Source organism: Callithrix jacchus, chromosome 11 (assembly GCF_049354715.1).
Source record: "Callithrix jacchus isolate 240 chromosome 11, calJac240_pri, whole genome shotgun sequence".
In the NCBI taxonomy this organism is placed as follows: domain Eukaryota; kingdom Metazoa; phylum Chordata; class Mammalia; order Primates; family Cebidae; genus Callithrix; species Callithrix jacchus.
The window spans coordinates 73,274,619-73,292,623 of NC_133512.1; the positions used below are offsets into that span (position 1 = coordinate 73,274,619).

General features: G+C 38.9%; 2 protein-coding genes across 35 annotated transcripts in view; one reads left to right on the forward strand and one right to left on the reverse strand.

Annotated features, from left to right (window-relative positions):
* Nucleotides 1-18,005, reverse strand: part of FBXL13 (F-box and leucine rich repeat protein 13) — a 309,560-nt gene that overhangs the window by 143,449 nt on the left and 148,106 nt on the right. For all 32 annotated transcript variants that reach the window (XM_054237838.2, XM_078343056.1, XM_054237844.2 and 29 more), the window contains 2 exons: nucleotides 6,856-6,908; nucleotides 1,816-1,916 (listed from right to left, as the gene is read on the reverse strand). In XM_054237838.2, coding sequence (XP_054093813.1) covers nucleotides 1,816-1,916; nucleotides 6,856-6,908 — 154 coding nt within the window. The remainder of the gene's footprint in view (nucleotides 1-1,815; nucleotides 1,917-6,855; nucleotides 6,909-18,005) is intronic.
* LRRC17 (leucine rich repeat containing 17) overlaps nucleotides 1-18,005 on the forward strand; it is a 29,954-nt gene that overhangs the window by 9,089 nt on the left and 2,860 nt on the right. Inside the window, exons 2-4 of one of the 3 annotated variants that reach the window (XM_078343073.1) lie at nucleotides 8,655-9,187; nucleotides 9,385-10,291; nucleotides 15,296-15,451. In XM_078343073.1, coding sequence (XP_078199199.1) covers nucleotides 9,520-10,291; nucleotides 15,296-15,451 — 928 coding nt within the window. In that variant the 5' untranslated portion in view covers nucleotides 8,655-9,187; nucleotides 9,385-9,519. The remainder of the gene's footprint in view (nucleotides 1-8,654; nucleotides 9,188-9,384; nucleotides 10,292-15,295; nucleotides 15,452-18,005) is intronic. The other 2 variants (XM_009002596.5, XM_002751674.6) reach the window with 2 other exon arrangements.

The following is an 18,005-nucleotide window of genomic DNA, read 5'->3' on the forward strand; positions in this document are numbered from 1 at the left end:
TCTAAACAATAAATCAAGCCCTGATTTGTAATGTTTGATGTTTTCCATGGTATAGAATACTTCCATATTGGCCAAATCCAAGCTGCTAATGAGAGATCACCAAACACAGATTTGGGAAAAAATGGGCAGTAGCACTCTATTCTGTAGCATTTTCACCAAAGACATACAATAGACATAAACAACCACAAGAACACAGATAAAGTAACATGTAGAAAAATATTAGAAAGCAATGAGTTTTAAGTATTTCTTGCCTGTATAAGAATTTTAGATATGTAAGGAGAAATCACACATCATTTGATAAAAGTTTTATTCCATAAATGCTGCCGAAATAATTGATTAGCTATTCAACAACATTTAAAATGTAAAACTATGTTTAGCTTATATACTGCACAAAAATAAGCCTTGGGCCACATGGGTTGTAGTTTACTGACCCCTGATTTAGATCATTGCTTCATTCATCTACAAAGATTAATTCTAGATTGACTACATATTTAAGTAAAAATGCAAGCATACGCACAAATAAGCAAATGTATATTAAATGCCTGGCAGGAGGAAGACTATATTTAAGAGCATCAGAAGAAATTTCAAAGGGAAAGCTTTATAGATTTGACTTTTTAAAAGTGGCAGCTTAGTTAATGGGATAAACAGAAAATATGGTCCCACTTCTTAGGCTGGCACATTTGCAGAAAATGGTTAGAGTCAGAAGATAAAGAAAATTACCACCTAGAATTTTCTATGTAAGCTTTCCTAAATGTCTCATCACTGTTATTTTTCAAAGGTGCTCAAAAAGCTGTATTCTCAAAAATAGTTCATTCTTTCACAATAGTTTTAGAAATTTTTTTTCAAAGTTGAATTTGAATCTCTCCTAGTGTGATCATATCCCCTTCCTGACTGGTCTTTCTGTAGTGAAAATAAAGAATTGGGCCAGGCACAGTGGCTCATGCCAGCACTTCAGGATGCCCAAGTGGGCAGATCACTTGAGCCCAGGAGTTTGAGACCAGTCTGGGCAACATAGTGAAACCCCATCTCTACAGAAAAACACAAAATCTAGCTGGGCAGGATAGCACACTCCTGTAGTCCCAGCTACTCAGGAGGCTGAGGTGAGAGGACTGTTTGAACCCAGGAGATTGAGGCTGCAGTGAGCCATGATTGTGCCATTGCACTGCAACCTGGGTGGCACAGTAAGACCCTGTGTCAAAACAAACAAACTAAAAATAATAACTGACATAAATTTGTGATACATTTGAATATTCTGTCAACTCTTTTGTTATTCTGTCCCTTTTCCGAAAAAGAGAAGCAATATTCAGTGTTGTCAATACTCCATAAACAGTCAAAAAATAACCAGTGTGAGGCTTTTTAGAGGTGGTAAGGGTCTTAACAGGTAGCCAGAGCATGGATACAGGGATCTGGGACAAAAGTGTTCCAAGTTTGGTAATGAGGATGTTGGCATTCGATTATGAAGAGGTCCCAGACACCAAACTGGAATGTAAGGGTCAGAGAGCTAGACTGCCCAGGATGGCAGACCAGAAGGAAACAGGCAAAGTCTAACTCAAGCTGCTGGGCACATTGCTGTAAGAGTGACAAAAATGTTAGCCAAGGCAGAAGACCAGTTATTCAAACTGAACTGGCCAACTAGGGAGAGCGCAGGCACCAGCTTAGGAACTTGAAAGCATCCACCAGTCCCTTATCAGAATAGCAGTGTCACAGTGGCAGGGTGTTGATAAAGTCAACACTGCCTTTGCAGAATGCTAGAGCAAGCCAGAGACGTTGGGAGCATAATTATTTTCAGTGTCGTACAAGTAACACAAGCATTACCTCGGCAGGAGTCGCATCGTCCTGTTGGTGATAGTTGTGTTAGACAGATTGAGATACAGGACCCCTGGACAGCCCTCAGAAATGTGTCTCATTGATTCATCCTGCATGAAAAACAGAGGGAAGACGTTTATCAAATTCTAACAGACTTTGCAATTTCCCCATAATCTTTCTATTATCCTTCTTCCTGTTTCAGAAAAATATATATGCAAGAGTTGGTTTCTTCATATTCTTTATCTGATACTAGGTTGAAATGAAATTAAAAAGAAGCCAATCCTTTTGCTCAAAGCATCATTACTCAGGCCCGGTGCAGTGGCTCATGCCTGTAATCCCAGCATTTTGGGAGGCCAAAGCGTGCAGATCACACGGTCAGGAGTTTGAGACCAGCCTGGCCAACATGGTAAAACCCCATCTCTACTAAAATTACAAAAATTAGCAGGGCGTGGTGGTGCGTGCCTATAATCCCAGCTACTCAGGAGGCTAAGGCAGGAGAATAGCTTGAACCCGGGTGGTGGAGGTTGCAGTGAGCCAAGATCATGCAACCGCACTCTAGCCTGGGGGAACAGAGCGAGACTCCATCTCCAGAAAGAAAAAAAAATCATAATTACTCCCTCCTTTTCCCTTTCCTTGGAAATAAAATCTCATTCTATCACAATGACACTTCATTAAAATGTGAACCCATGCAAGTTGAACTGTGTCACAAGAAATTTGAGCTCAAATGTCAAAGTGTCAAACACTGCTCATTCTTTATATGCAGGAAAGCAATTAAAAACTGATCCATTTTAAACTTATAAAAATTATTCTGAAAGACAAGAATAGTAAACACTCAACAATAGGACTTCAGCAACAGTCCATATTTATACACTTATACCTTTATACATAGATGTGTGTGTATAATTCAGCTTCTGTAGTTCTGCTAACAAAATATTTTAAATAGCTGAACAGATTTTAACTAAATTTATGGTAAGTTTGAGATGGCTAAAATAAAATATTGGCTACATGCCAGTTGGAGTTGGGGTTAGGGTGAGGGAGAATCTCAAAGATTCAAGCATCCTTCCCCCTGAAGATGGAAAACTGAAGTAAGACAGTAGTGTGACCGTGAAATAAGAGAGACAGAAAAACAAGTTTCAAGCACAGATTCTAAATTGAAATTTACAAGACCAGATGAATTGCAAGCTTTGATTGCAACAAGCTGCTTTTTGTATAGGTAACACTTTAGAAAATACAATGAGTACCAGCAGATTTTTATTTAAGGATTGATGAATCTCCCCAGAAACATCAACAGGGGAGCCAGTTTAACTATTAGTGATGCAGCCAGTATTCGACATTACATCAGTCCTGAAAAGAATAGACCATTGCAGGTATCTATCTATCTGGAAGAGGTAAATCATGAGAAAGCTAGATAACGTAGTTCTGAGAATTCTGCATCACAAATATGGCCACTCCTCACACCACTAAGAATAGTAAAGGCTTAAACTCAGCAGGATCATTGATGTTTAACATTCTATTCATTACTATTTCCAGTAGTCATGGATTTTTAAAATAATAAAATCCTGCAGGTCAGAGCATCTGTCATACTCAGATAGAAATTGGTTGATTTATAGGGGCAGCAAATCATACCTTAAAAAGAACACAAGATTCTATTTTAAGCTGCAAACCTCTGTGATTCTGCTATAGGGAAGGTTCCATGCACCCATACTGCATGAGAGGCCAGTGCAGAGCTTTTGAGAAACACTACTCTTAACTGTATTCAAGCTGTCAGCAATTTTTCTAGATGCCCCATTACCAAAATGTAGGATTTGAATAGGTGTGGATAGATAAAATGTGTACAGTACAATTTTTCCAAAAAGAATGGGAAGAATAATCATGAGTGGCACTGCACTCTAATACAAAGATTTGTCTTTGAAAACGTTCTGCACGCCAATCAAGTGTCAAAGTGATCATACACTTGTTGAAAAACCTTGGCAAAATGCAAATAAGATTGGCAAGGAGAGGAGAGAGAGTTGGCTTAAACACCCTCAGAGAGACAACCACAAAGAAGATGAAAATGTGGCGACCAGGAAGAGGAAGGTGGAGTAAGAAATCTGACTTTGTGCTTGAGATGATGAGGCAATTCATTCTCTGCATTTTCCTGTCTAGAGAAGCTTGAACATCCAAACAAATTTAGAATACTCCCATTCTCTGTACTTAAAAGAATTCAAGACTTAATCCCCAAATGTTTGAATATATAAATGCAAAAACTGAGTGCTTACATTGCAGAATGGCTTATGAATTTGTCCACAACATACTCAAATCCTTCTGAATGTAATACAGTTCATAAGACAAGCTTAGAAATCAAAGCTCTTTGAATGAATGTTACCCAACTCTTTAAATGTAAGCCTGTGTCCCAGTCTACGTCTCAAGGGGAAAAACAATAGTAAAATGTAGATGGATAAAATTATCAGCCCTGTATATTATTAGACTCCAAAACTGGACAAGACTTTGGTGTTCACAAATTCAATGCAGATGGTATTGTTTTGACTTCCCTATTAGAGGGCCAAACTCAAATAATATGACCTTTTACTCAAGTACAGAACTAAAGCTCCCTGAGGGCAAGAACTGAAAAATGGTTGATTTTTTAATTTCCTCCGACACCTAGCAGAACAATATTTAACATAGTAGGTGCTAAAACATCCACGGAAAGAATAAATCCATTTGACAAACAACCTCATTATAAACACAGGCAGACATCTGGAGAATGTGGTAGTCAACGTTTAAAATCCCACTTCATGAAGGAACCCATGATCACTTTGCTAGTGGAGAAAGAGTGCAACCAAAGAAAGTAGAACATTTTTTTCTCTGATATCATCTTTGACATGTCTGTCTATGCCTCCCTTTCTTGTGGATGACCCTTAAGGGCACATTTGAACATAAAGAAACAGCTTATTTATGTCAAAGTACAAGCCACTGAGAAGATGCTTAGTTTACTGTCTAGGGTGTTTCTTCATGTTCTGTTGGACAGGGATTAAACAATTAATTTAAACGCTGAATTTGTGTGTTGAGGTAAGGAGTAGAGGTGTTCTGAGGGTCTTAATATTTTTCTGTACACATTCTATTTAAGTATAATGCCTTCCATCTTTTGAAAAGACATTTTACTGTGGAAATAGGGGGATGGATTTCATGGGGAAAAATTACTAAAGGAGAATTTTCAAAGTGCTCAGTTCTAAAATGAGAGATATATAGGTAAACATTAAGTGTAATAGACAGTTTGAAGTATCTTGTTGAAGTACTGAGACCAATTAATTTCTCCCTCTCCTGAGTTCAGGAGACAGAAGGAAATAGGAGGAAGGCCTGGCTGTGGAATGCCAATCATGAGGCACCAACTCCACCATGAAGGGGAAGCTGTCCTTGCCAGTGAAAAGACTGTATGAATTGGCTCCTCCCTGCTACTTCTCAGCCTCACTTTTACAGCCTCATCTTTCTAGTTTTTTCTTTCCCATTTCCACAGACTTGCTCTGTGAGTTGCTTCAGCTCCATCATCCTCTATAAACCTGTTTCCATTTTCCTGCCCCTGTTTTCCTTCTACCACTCTCTAAGCCATTTTTCCTGGAAAGATCAGTTCATGCCTCATGCCTCACCTTCTCACCTCTTGTCCACATCACAATTCACTACAAATAGATTTCTGCTCCAATATCCCACTGAAACTGTTGTAGCAAAACATGGGAGTCTCTTCTGATTCTCAAACCTACAATGCATTTTTTAGTCCTTTTCTTACCTGTTCACTTTGGTTCGTTCTGAAACTCTTTACTCACTATCATTTTATGATACCTCTTCATTGTCAACCTACTTCTCTTACTAATCCTTCTGAATATCCTCTGTCTGCTCCTAAAAGTCAGCATTCCCTAAGGCTCACCTTTAAGTCTTCTCCTCTCATATCCTCTCTCTTAAGTTTATCTTATTCACTCTTGTGAGGTTAATTATGACTTATACATAGATAGATGTCTACCCAAGATGGAATCTCAATTCTAGCCAATGTTGTCCAATGCCTACTTGGTATCTCCAGATAGTTGCATTCACTAAATATTATTGAACATAATATGCCAAAGTTTGTGCTGGGTGCTATGACTACCACAAAGAATAAGATACATCTCCTGCCCTTTGGGTCTCTTAGGCTATTGGAGGAAGCAGAAACCCTATGATTAAGGATATTTATCATAGGAACCTAGAGAAGCAGTGGTGAACCCAGCCCTGGGAGCCAGTGATATCCTGGTAGAAGAGGTGATAATAAGCCTTAAAACCTGACAAAGAGGAAAGCACCACTTATGGACAAAGGTAAAGGGCATTCTAAGCAAAGAGCAAATGCACAACTACAAAGAGCAACTTGGAGCATGCAGCAAAGGACACTCAGCAGCTGCAGTCACTCAAAATTAGTATGTACATGGAAACTGAAGCAAGTGAGGCTGGAAAGGGAGGCAGAGGCAAAACCACAGAGGGCTTTCAAGGTAGAGTAATATTAAAGAGCTTTGTCTTTATCCAATTGTGTAGATGACGGGAGTGTGTGTGGTTAATGGGAGATGAAAGTGAAGTAGTCATATATGCCTTTTACAAAGAGTATAAAGTGCTCACAGAATGGAAGACAGGTTGGGGACAGAGGGAAAGACTGGAGACAGGAACTAGGAAGAAAGCAACTAGAGGTACATGTTCATTTCCATCTTCTTGGGTATAGCTATTGATAGCCATGAAGGTAAAATGAGCCTATCATGTCTAATGGGGCCCAATTTTTTCTGTCTCATACATACATACCATTAAATATAAATACAGTTCATTGTGGATAGACATTGAAAAATTTCTACTTGTCACAGACTCCAACACTGAGCATACATCTACATGATTAATATTAGCATTGTACAGATGGAGTAAAATTTCTTGTCAATGTTTAACATGGTTTGCTCTTTTCCACACCGAATCCCAAATAATCACACGACCATCTACTCTGCGTATTGGCACTCCAATATGGCAAGTCAATCTATATAAACAGCAGTAAAAATGGTTGCTTATACTCACTGTGAATGTTGGGCAGTCAGAGACATTCAACTCTTGCAAGTTCCTACAGTGGCCTAAATCAAATAAGTTACACATTACTAAACTACATATTACAAATGTTTAAACAAAGTTTTTCTACCCTACATTGAATGCAATGTATTCATTAGAAAACAAACAAAAACCTTGGCAAGTAATATGTTCTGAGTATATGGTTTCTTTTCCCAGAAAAATGACCTTTTTGGGCTTCAGAATGAAAATATATACACATGTTTATTATTGTTTGAGGATTATAGGAGCAAGGTGAAAAAAGAAAAATATTATTTTGGGAAAAACACTATATACTTAGTGCTTTTAGCTTGGAAGCACTTGAAGAAAACCAACCTGATTTTTTGTGCATGCTTTTTTGTTTTCTTTTAACATTTTAATATGAAAATTTTCAAACATACACAAAAGTGGAAAGAACTGTATAATAAATATATAGCCACTGTCTGGATTCTAATTTATATTTTACTGTATTTGCTTTACCACATATCTACCTACTCATTCATCTCTCTATACACCCTTCAATCATTTTTGTATGCATTTCAAAGTAAGTTGCAGACTTACTTACCAGTAAACTTCCCCCCATATATTTCAACATGTATATAATAAATAATTCAGCATGCATAATAATAAAGAGAATAGTTGACATAATTTTTTAGGTTAGACTTATATATGATTTATAATGAATTACAAATAGACAAATGAAGGGCCAGAGAGGCTAAGCACCTGATTAGCTCTGGGACCAGAGGCCACAGCACAGCTATGAACTCTCAGGGAAAATGAGACATGTATCCAAATAGCTAGATGGAAAAGTGTTTCACATTTAGTGCCCTGAATCTCAGTGGACAGTAAATAAAACTCCAAATCTGAAACAGGAAAGAAGTAGCTAGGGAGGCCACACAAACCAGTGACTGGGAGAAATGCTTGAAGCAAAGAAAAGGGAAGGCATTCTAGGTGGAGATCCCATGAAGCAGGAAAACTCCAGGCAAAGGGGTGATTCTGCATTCAAATTGCCACAACTAATAGAAAACACATTTGCTGCTCATAACCACATAGCCCCACACTAATAACAACAGACATGTTAGTATTTATAAATCCATTTCAAACATTTCTTCCTTTGCCAAGAGTGGACTGCATCCTAAATGATATATGCAAACCAGAAATACTTTCAGAATTAAAAAAAATGAAAACAATTGGTAAAAATGTGTGCAACCTGGAAGTCCTCAATAATATTTATTAAGGAGAAAATAGATTTCCCAAACAATACAAGTTATGAAATAAATGTCCTTACAGTATACAATATTCTGTTTGTTTTGTTTTTTTGAGACAGGATCTCACTCTGTCACCCAGGCCAGAGTGCAGTTGGCACCATGTCGGCTCACTGCAGCCTCAACCTCCCAGGCTCAGGTGATCCTTCCACTTCAGCAACCCCCACTCCCATTCCCAAGTAACTGACACTACAGGTGCATACCACCACACTCGGATAATGTCTGTATTTTTTGTAGAGACAGGGTTTCCCCATGCTGCTCAGACTGGTCTCCTGGGCTCAAGCAATCTGCCCGCCACTGCCTCCCAAAGTGCTGGGATTACAGGCATGAGCCATTGCACCCAGCCAGAATAGTAATTTGAGAGTAATTCATCAGTTCAACAAATATTTATCAAGGAAATATAGTAGCTAACAAAACAGACAAAAATACTTTCCCTTAAGGAGTTTAGTTTCTAGTCGGGAGAGACTAACAGTAAACAAAAGAAGTTAAATACCATATCTACTTTGACAGATGGTGATTAAGCGCTACGGAGAAGAAATGAAACAAGAAAAGGAATTGGGAGCACCCAACAGCTGGGAGGGAATGTGATTTAAAGTCGGGCTGAACAGGAAGTTTTCACTGAAAATGTAACATTTGAGCCAAGACGTGCAAGGATGCCAAGGACAGTGCCATTGACTTCAAGCATCTCTGGAGCCCACATCCAACATGGTTGGTGATTGGGAGACAGTAGAGGACAGAAAAAAAATAAGCTCAGAAAGACAACCATTCAATTTCTACCCTTGTGTGTACATCTCAAGGCTGTGTGGAGAATTCTTTTAATTTCTTAAATCCGATGTGATGATGAACTACTGGTTTCAGTTTTTATCATGCTGAGTCCTAACATTTGTGACTACTTCCCTGGGGCTGGCCACTGTGAAGCATCTTATGCACATGAGCCTATTTTATCCTCCCAACAATAGTAGGAGGTATCCTCAGCCCTGTTTTACAGATGCTGAAGATGAGGTTAAATAACATAACTCGCCTAGGTTGATACAGTTAAGCAGGTAAGAGAGCCTTGATTCAAACTCAGGACACATTCAGCCTCTAACCCAGGCAACTAAGAGGGGCAGAAGCTTTCTACATCACTGTTCTGTGGAACTAGACGGACTTTGCCTTAAAAAGTCTGTTTGTATCTGTCAATAACACAGTGCTTGCAATGCGCCTTAACTTTTAATACACATTTTTTTCTCTTCCAACCTAGGGACTCCACGTACCCCAGCTGGGTCTCATTGTTCCAGAACTGCATTAGTTAAGATTACCCAAACTTGGATTTCAAAGGAATATTTTCATTGTTCCATCTGTCACACGAAGTAATTGGGGCCAGCTGGATGTCAGGATGCGCGTGGTTACCATTGTAATCTTGCTCTGCTTTTGCAAAGCTGCTGAGCTGCGCAAAACAAGGCCAGGCACTGTGAGAAGCCGAGTGAATCATGGCCCAGCGGGTGGAGGCCGGAGAGGCTCCAACCCGGTCAAACGCTATGCACCAGGCCTCCCATGTGACGTGTACACATATCTCCATGAAAAATACTTAGATTGTCAAGAAAGAAAATTAGTTTATGTGCTGCCTGATTGGCCTCAGGATTTGCTGCACATGCTGCTAGCAAGAAACAAGATCCGCATATTGAAGAACAACATGTTTTCCAAGTTTAAAAAGCTGAAAAGCCTGGATCTGCAGCAGAATGAGATCTCTAAAATTGAGAGTGAGGCGTTCTTTGGTTTAAACAAACTCACCACCCTCTTACTTCAGCACAACCAGATCAAAGTCTTGACAGAGGAAGTGTTCATTTACACACCTCTCCTGAGCTACCTGCGTCTTTATGACAACCCCTGGCACTGTACTTGTGAGATAGAAACGCTTATTTCAATGTTGCAGATTCCCAGGAACCGAAATTTGGGAAATTATGCCAAGTGTGAAACCCCACAAGAACAAAAAACTAAAAAACTGCGACAGATAAAATCTGAACAGTTGTGTAATGAAGAAGAAAAGGAACAATTGGACCCAAAACCCCAAGTGTCAGGGAGACCCCCAGTCATCAAGCCTGAGGTGGACTCAACTTTTTGTCACAATTATGTATTTCCCATACAAACACTAGACTGCAAAAGGAAAGGTTTGTACTTTTTTTGCTTTTTCATTTTCATGAATAACTTAAAATGGTCTTTCAATCTTATAATCCTCCCTATACCCGACCATGCCTTGGAATTCTTGATGTCACTTCCACCAGAAATCTTTCCCTAGTGACGATGGAATTTACCCAAAGCTTTTCTGGGGTCCAGACTCAAGCAGTTGGTAATCCAAGGACAATGACAGGAGGGAAAGAGGTATCCTCAGGAGGGCAGCCCTTAGGGTTCTACTCATTTGCACATTGCAAGCTGTCACTGTAAGGAATTCCTTTCACCTTAAATCCAATTTAATTTAAGTAGGTAAACCAAGGGGTGTGAAAATAAGTGCAAATGCCATCTATATAACCCGACTTACACCGATTATAGTCAAACATGGTGTGCATCTGTGAGATGATAACCTCAAAGAGAAAACATCTGCAGAACAGGACTGTGAGAGCACTCTGAGACAGAGTGAAAGTAATGGCGCTTCCATATTTCTTATCATTTAGTCCCAGGGTTTTAATTAATGCTCCTTTTTTTTTTTTTTGAGATGGACTCTCACTGTGTTGCCCAAGTTGGAGTGCAGTGGCATGATCTTGGCTCACTATAACCCTTACCTCCTGGGTTCAAGCGATTCTCCTGACTCAGCCTACCAAGTAGTAAATGCTTCTTAACATCCTATATCTTAATTATTTCCAAATTACCCAGAATAAAACAATAAAAATGTCAAGAACTATATTTAAAATATTTAATCTGAGAATGATGAGACTAAAGAAATCTTTCTAGAATATTACCTACTCCCTGCAAATCATTACTGGGTTTTGCAACCCATGCAATTCTTGTGCTAGTATTACACAGGATGTGCAAATGCAAGATAAAGTCATGAGCTAAGAAAACAGATGGAAGATTTTAATAATGCTCTTGATGTGCCAGTGAAGATCGATGTTCTCAAAGTGTAGTCAGGGAACTGCTAATCTATCCTACAATAAAAAACCACGTAACAATGTCTGTATGTTTCATACATGGTTTAATGTATTTATTTGTAATATTAAATTAAAGCCAGATGTCATTAAATGAGGTTCATATAAAGCATGGTATCATTTCTTCCACTTAAATTGGGAAATTTTGCTATGTTTTATTTCTTTGAGGGCAAGAGAAATGGATAGTTTAGAGAGGAAGCCCTGGTTCCTCTCAAGAGAATATTAGGCAGGAATTATTAACATTGTCAGGCAACCTGAACCAGAAGTAAATTTGCCCATTTACCAGCAAAGTCATGCTCAAGTCCTGTCCCACCATCCCGCACCCCCACCCCCAACTGTAAAGATGGCACCTGGTTAGATCCCACAGCAGCCATGTGGCACAGGGAGGTTTGCTTACCAAGACACCTTGTGAACTGTATATAATTCACTGCCATAGGAGAGCAGTTACATACAGCTTCATAACCTGGGATGTGCCATTCTTGGCTCCAGGTACCCACACATGCTGTCCACAACTTCCAGGAAGCTAGTAATATTCCCATTTACAGATTAGGAAAAGGAAGCTCAAAGAGTTTCAGTCACTTGACTATGGGTCTCACAGGTAAGTACCAAAGCTAAAATTGAATCTGGGGGTCTACCTGAGCCACAGCCTATGAGCTCTCTATTTCACACTGCTATCTTCCAAAATTAATCTTAGCATATTCAAACAATCAGCTGCCTCAACAATGCACACATTAGAGAATTTCAAAGAGTCAGTAAATGTAGTTTTTCTGTAGCCAGATTGGGTAGAATTTCCCAGATACTGTTATCATGAGTCCTTGGTGCTTCATGCTGAAGAGCTTGTTTATTAGAATTTCCTTTGTGGTGCTTAGATTGAAAACTGGAATTGTATATTTTTAATACTAATACAAAGCTACTATCCTAGATTTTAATTAGAATACTTGATATTGCTGAGGTTCTAACCTCAAGCTACAGTGAATTTGCACTTACTACATCAGGTATAAATGAGAAAAGTAGATAGAATTGAGTTTATTAATTATCTGAGAAAAACACCATCTATACAAGATTTAAAACTTCTACAACGAGACTACACTGTGCTCTAAGAAGAGATGACATGTTAGGAAATGTCTCTTTTTCACTGCTTTTATGTTCTTGGGCTATTCCTTCCCCCAATAAGCCTATTTCTGCTTTTGTGTTTTTTCCTTTTTTTCCCATAATATTTTTTTCTTTTTCTCTTAAAACACTTCAGCTTATAAAAATAAAAGTACATTTTATTGCTTTCTTTCTTCAACTTACTGTTGTCTAACACGACCTTCCAGAAATGCTCCATAAATTCATACCCTTGCTTTAAAAATACATGTCATTTACTGAAACACAATATAAATAAGGTTTCATGACATATACACTTAGCATATATAATACTGGGTCATCAAAGGACAACATAAGTTCCTCCAAGCGTTAATGACTATGTAATTCAGAGCCTATTATTTTAGATTATAAGCAAAGGGTAGGCCAGGCGTGGTGGCTCATGCCTGTAATCCCAGCACTTTGGGAGGCTGAGGCAGGCAGATCACTTGAGGTCAAAAGTTTGAAACCAGCCCAGCCAACATGGTGAAACCGGCCAGGCGCAGTGGCTTATGCCTATAATCCCGGAATTTTGGGAGGCCGAGGCAGGCAGATCACAAAGTCAGCAGTTCGAGACCAACCTGACCAACATGCTGGTCATGGGTGAAACCCTGTCCCTACTAAAAAAATAAAAATAAATTAGCCAGGTATGGTGGCGCATGCCTGTAATCCCAGCTACTCAGGAGGCTGAGGCAGGAGAATCACTTGAACCCAGGAGGTGGAGGTTGCAGTGAGCAGATATTGCACCACTGGAGATTGCACTCCAGCCTAGACAGAGCAAGACTCTGTCTCATAAAACAAAAAATGGTGAAACTCCATTTCTACTAAAAAAATTGGCATGGTGGCATGCGCCTGTAATCCCAGCTACTCGGGAGGCTGAGGCATGAGAATTGCTTCAACCCAGGACGCAGAGATTACAATGAGCCTAGATCGTGACACTACTCCAGCCTGGGCAACAGCAAGACTCTGTTGCAAAAAAAACAAAAAGGTGAAGGGTAGCTTTGTATTTTAATATTATCAATACAAATGGCTTTCACTGTGGTTTAAATCTAGTGATTCATTTCATCCTTTATTTTTCATTTTTTGTTATATTGCTGATTCCCATAAATTCAAAGGGAAAAGACTTGTTTATTAAATTCCCTTTGGTAGTGCCTGTCACAGAGCCATGTGCTTTAGATTGATGATGATAACTGGACTGCTCTTCTTTAAGATTGATGATGATAAATGGACTGCTCTTCTTTAATCTTTCAAAGCAGTAATTTAAGCAAGCTTTGAGGGTAAAAATGCATTGAAGTTAAAAATAATGGTTAGAATTAAAGTGGGACAACCTGAGGCTCTGTACAAGTATACCACATGTACATGATCACACATAGAGAACTTGCATACAGATTCCCCAACTCGGAGTTGAGCTTGGCCCAGCTGACCTGCAATGAGTCAGACAGTGTGTGTAGGGGACCTAACTTGTGCCAGTTCAACCACAAAGACATCAATGATCACTATGTATTTTTGCCTTAAATATCTAATGGCAAGAAAAAGAAATAATAGCTTTATTCACTAAGAAACAGATTTTTTGCCAACAAATCCTAGTTTTTCAAAGGGAAGAAATGTAAGACTAGTTGAAAGGCATATTTATGAAATATTGAGGTCAAAGGATTGGCAAGAATACATGAAAGTCAGAGTTTTTAAACTGCTTTCAGCTTCACATTGACCAGAATAGTTTACCATTTTTAAGGAGTTATTTTACTTCTAACATCAGACAAGGGAAAATTATGCAGGTAAATTACCCTTAGCTGCCTCCAAAGTTAAGGGAACAATTTTACTGCAGCTTGAACAATAGTTAAGAATTCAGTATTTGCAATAAACAGGGACATTTATGTAGCTTTTCTTACTACTACCAAGCTTTCAAGGTAGTTCTGAGGTTGCTGAAAACAAAGATAGCCTGCTAAATGGGGAAATTACCTGGAGACATTTTCTAATTTCCTTCTCAAAATCAACAAGGTTTGATTGGAGGAGGAAAAAGTCTTGTGAGGGGTAATAATATGGTATTTGTTGAGGCATTTACCAAGAATTTGGGGCAGCAGTATATATAAAATATGCATACCAAGTGGTATCTGGATTAGAAAAAGGGGCATTGATCAAATTTGCCTTCTGGTCTGGGGAAATGTGTGTTTATATACTCTTTATCAAAAGCAAACATACTTTGCATCAATATTTGCAATTCTCATTCAAGTTCTAAGGTAAAAGAATTAAAGAATTCTCCTACTCATCAACACAGCAAATGAGATTTTCCTGTGTTATTCTAAGCCACACTAGGAAAGCCTTTGCTTTGCATTTCCTGGTATTACTTGTGGATGCTATTTTTACCCAGGGCTGTTGCTGACAATCCCAAAATGGATTCTGCAGTTTATATTCTTTTTCCAGCACCCGCAGATTTGCCACATTGCCTAGGCCGAGTGTCAGGGTGTTCTCATAAACATTTTTTTCTACCCATTTATTTGTGGTTAACCCACTTTAGCTTGCCCTAGAGTGGTTGCTCTGTCATCCACCCTCATGTCCAGCCCAGCAGATGTGGGTTCATTAAGCAAGTCCTGATAAACAGGCTGCTTTCTAGAACCTAAAAGGTGCTGACTCTGGTGACAAGGATGACCTACAGGTCTTAAAGGCTTTACAGGGCCTTAGTGAGGACTCTGGCTTTCATCACAGTGAGATGGGAAGTCACTGGAGGATTTGCTAGGCTTTGATAAAATGTAGCATATGCTAAGGCTTGTTTCAAACCAACTTTCTTTGGCTTTAGATATCTCTCACCCCCTTCTCTTTAAGAGCTGATTCTTCAATCACACAGACACAATGGTGACCAAGAAAATGGAGGCATAAAGAGCATAATAACCTAAATATTATTAAATTTTCTAGAGTTGAAAAAAGTGCCAAACAACATCCCTCCAGATATTGTTAAACTTGACTTGTCATACAATAAAATCAACCAACTTCGACCCAAGGAATTTGAAGATGTCCATGAGCTGAAGAAATTAAACCTCAGCAGCAATGGCATTCAATTCATCGATCCTGGTAAGTTTCCCTGAATAGCCCCTTCAGTGGGTGGGCAAATGTTCTGTGATTTTTTTTTCTATGGCAACACTATATATACAGTAAATAAATTAAGTGTAAAAATAACTGAACTAAATAATAAAAAATGTCCAAGGTTGAATTAAACATGACACTTATACTAGGAGTTGTTTGGCACTCAAAAAAAGACTTGCCAAAATGCTGCTTTATGAAGTATGTAATATCACATATTACTAACCAATATTTATTCAGTTAGTCCAAATACTGTGTTATAGAATAGATTTTAAAAGTAATATATGGCAAATGATCAACAGTATGCTAAAATGTAGTGATTTTTAAAGGGAAATTCAAAGTTGGAATTTTCTTTGCTATTCATTAAGCCCCATCTTGTTTAGAATAAATTAGAAACACACTGCTAAGCACTTAGCTCATCAATTAGGATAAAATGTGCTCAAACCAGAGCCAGACATACTATATCTAGTCCTAGATAAAGACCAATTCTCTTTTACATCCTTCAAATCTCTTCTCCATTTGCTAAGCAAAGCTGCTGGCGAAAATGAGCTTGGTAAATTAAGTAAACACATTAGATTTGGAAAGAACTGAAAATTACTGCAATACTGACCAGATTTATAACATATATAATACATGTGCCTTCACTATGCTACTTCAATTTGAAAAGTTCCATGGAAATGATTATTAAAATTATTAATAATGTGTTACAAACATTTTGAGTACTACTGTTTCCCCTGCTTTTCTTCATGATAATCTACTACCATTAATAGAATATTAGAATTTTAACACAATAAAAGTGAAAAATTAAAATGAACATTCTGGAGCCACAAAGGGATATTTTAGAATTAACATATTTTTAAAAATTAGAAAATCATAATTTTTAAAACTTCCCAAGGGAAAGCAGTATGCTACATGTAAACCTTACCCTGTTACAGATGATGCAAACTTGGGAGTATGTTTGAATTGTGAAGTCAAAAGCAATTTTCATTCTCAGTAAATAAGAATACTACAGACACCCTTCTCCCAAATGAAGTGAGCATTATATTAGTGTGCAAGTCAGTCACTGCTAGCCAGTCTCCACAAAGCCAGGCCACAGGGTAAAGAATCTGAAAGTGGAGGCCGGGCATGGTGGCTCAAGCCTGTAATCCCAGCACTTTGGGAGGCCGAGGCAGGGGGATCATGAGGTCAGGAGTTCAAGACCAGACTGGCCAAATGGTGAAACCCCGTCTCTACTAAAAAATACAAAAATTCGCTGGGCATGGTGGCTTGTGCCTGTAATCCCAGCTACTTGGGAGGCTGAAGTAGGAGAATTGTTTGAACTGGGACCTGGGAGGTGGAGGTTGCAGTGAGCTGAGCCTCTGCACTCCAGCCTGGGCTACAGAGTAAGACTCCATCTCAAAAAACAAAACAAAACAAAAAAGAATCTGGAAGTGGAGACCCTTTCTTGCAAGAAAAACTCACTTTGACCCTTTATGATTCCATCTCCTGCCTGAACAATCAACACTTCCCACTTCCCAAGGCCCTACCCAGCAAATTATCTTTAAAAACTCTGATCTTGGCCAGGCATGGTGGCTCACGCCTATAATCCCAGCACTTTGAAAGGCCATGGCGGGCAGATCACCTGAGGTCAGGAGTTCAAGACCAGCCTGGCCAACATGGTAAAACCCCATCTCTACTAAAAATACAAAAATTAACCAGTTGTGGTGGCAGGCACCTGTAACCCCAGTTACTTAGGAGGCTGAGGCAGGAGAGTCACTTTAACCCAGGAGATGGAGGTTGCAGCGAGCCCAGATCGCACCATTGCACTCCAGCCTGTGGGAAAAGAGCAAGACTTCATCTAAAGAAAAAACAAAAAACAAAACTCTGATCCCCGAAAGCTTGGAGAGACTGATTTGAGTGATAATAAAACTCCAGTCTCCTGAACAGCCAGCTCGGCATGAATTACACTTTCTTCATTGCAATTCCCTCTTGATAAATCAACTCCATCTAGGGAGTGGGCAAGGTGAACTCATTGGATAGTTACAAACCAAAGATTGACAGGACAAGTAAGCCATTACAAAGGTCCTTGGTCAAGAGTCTAATTTCCTTCTGCTGTCATCCACAAGCAAAACCATAGTTTACCAACCATCAATGCAAACAAGTTTTAGAGCTGTCTCAAAAAAAGATTATACTTATTATATGTCCTAAGTCAAATGTATTAAAGTAATGAGTAACAGTGCGACAATTACAACAAAATTAGTATGTAAAGAAAACTTGAGAAAAATGAGAAGGCAATGCAGAGAGACAGATAACAGCGCAAAATTGACTTGCCTTGCTTCTCCTGATAGTTTTCACGTTTCCCATAACTGATACTTTTCATCAGTTATGGAATTCCCATAATTGCAGGGATTCCTTTTCTGTCCTTAGGATCCCCTGAAGGCCTTTTAATCTTGTTCACCAAATGTGTGTTCCCTGCTGACACAAAATGGTCTCTACTAACAGCAGTGGTACTTCTTTTTCCCCTTTGTTGAATTCACTCTCAGGAAAGAATTTTCTACATTAATAA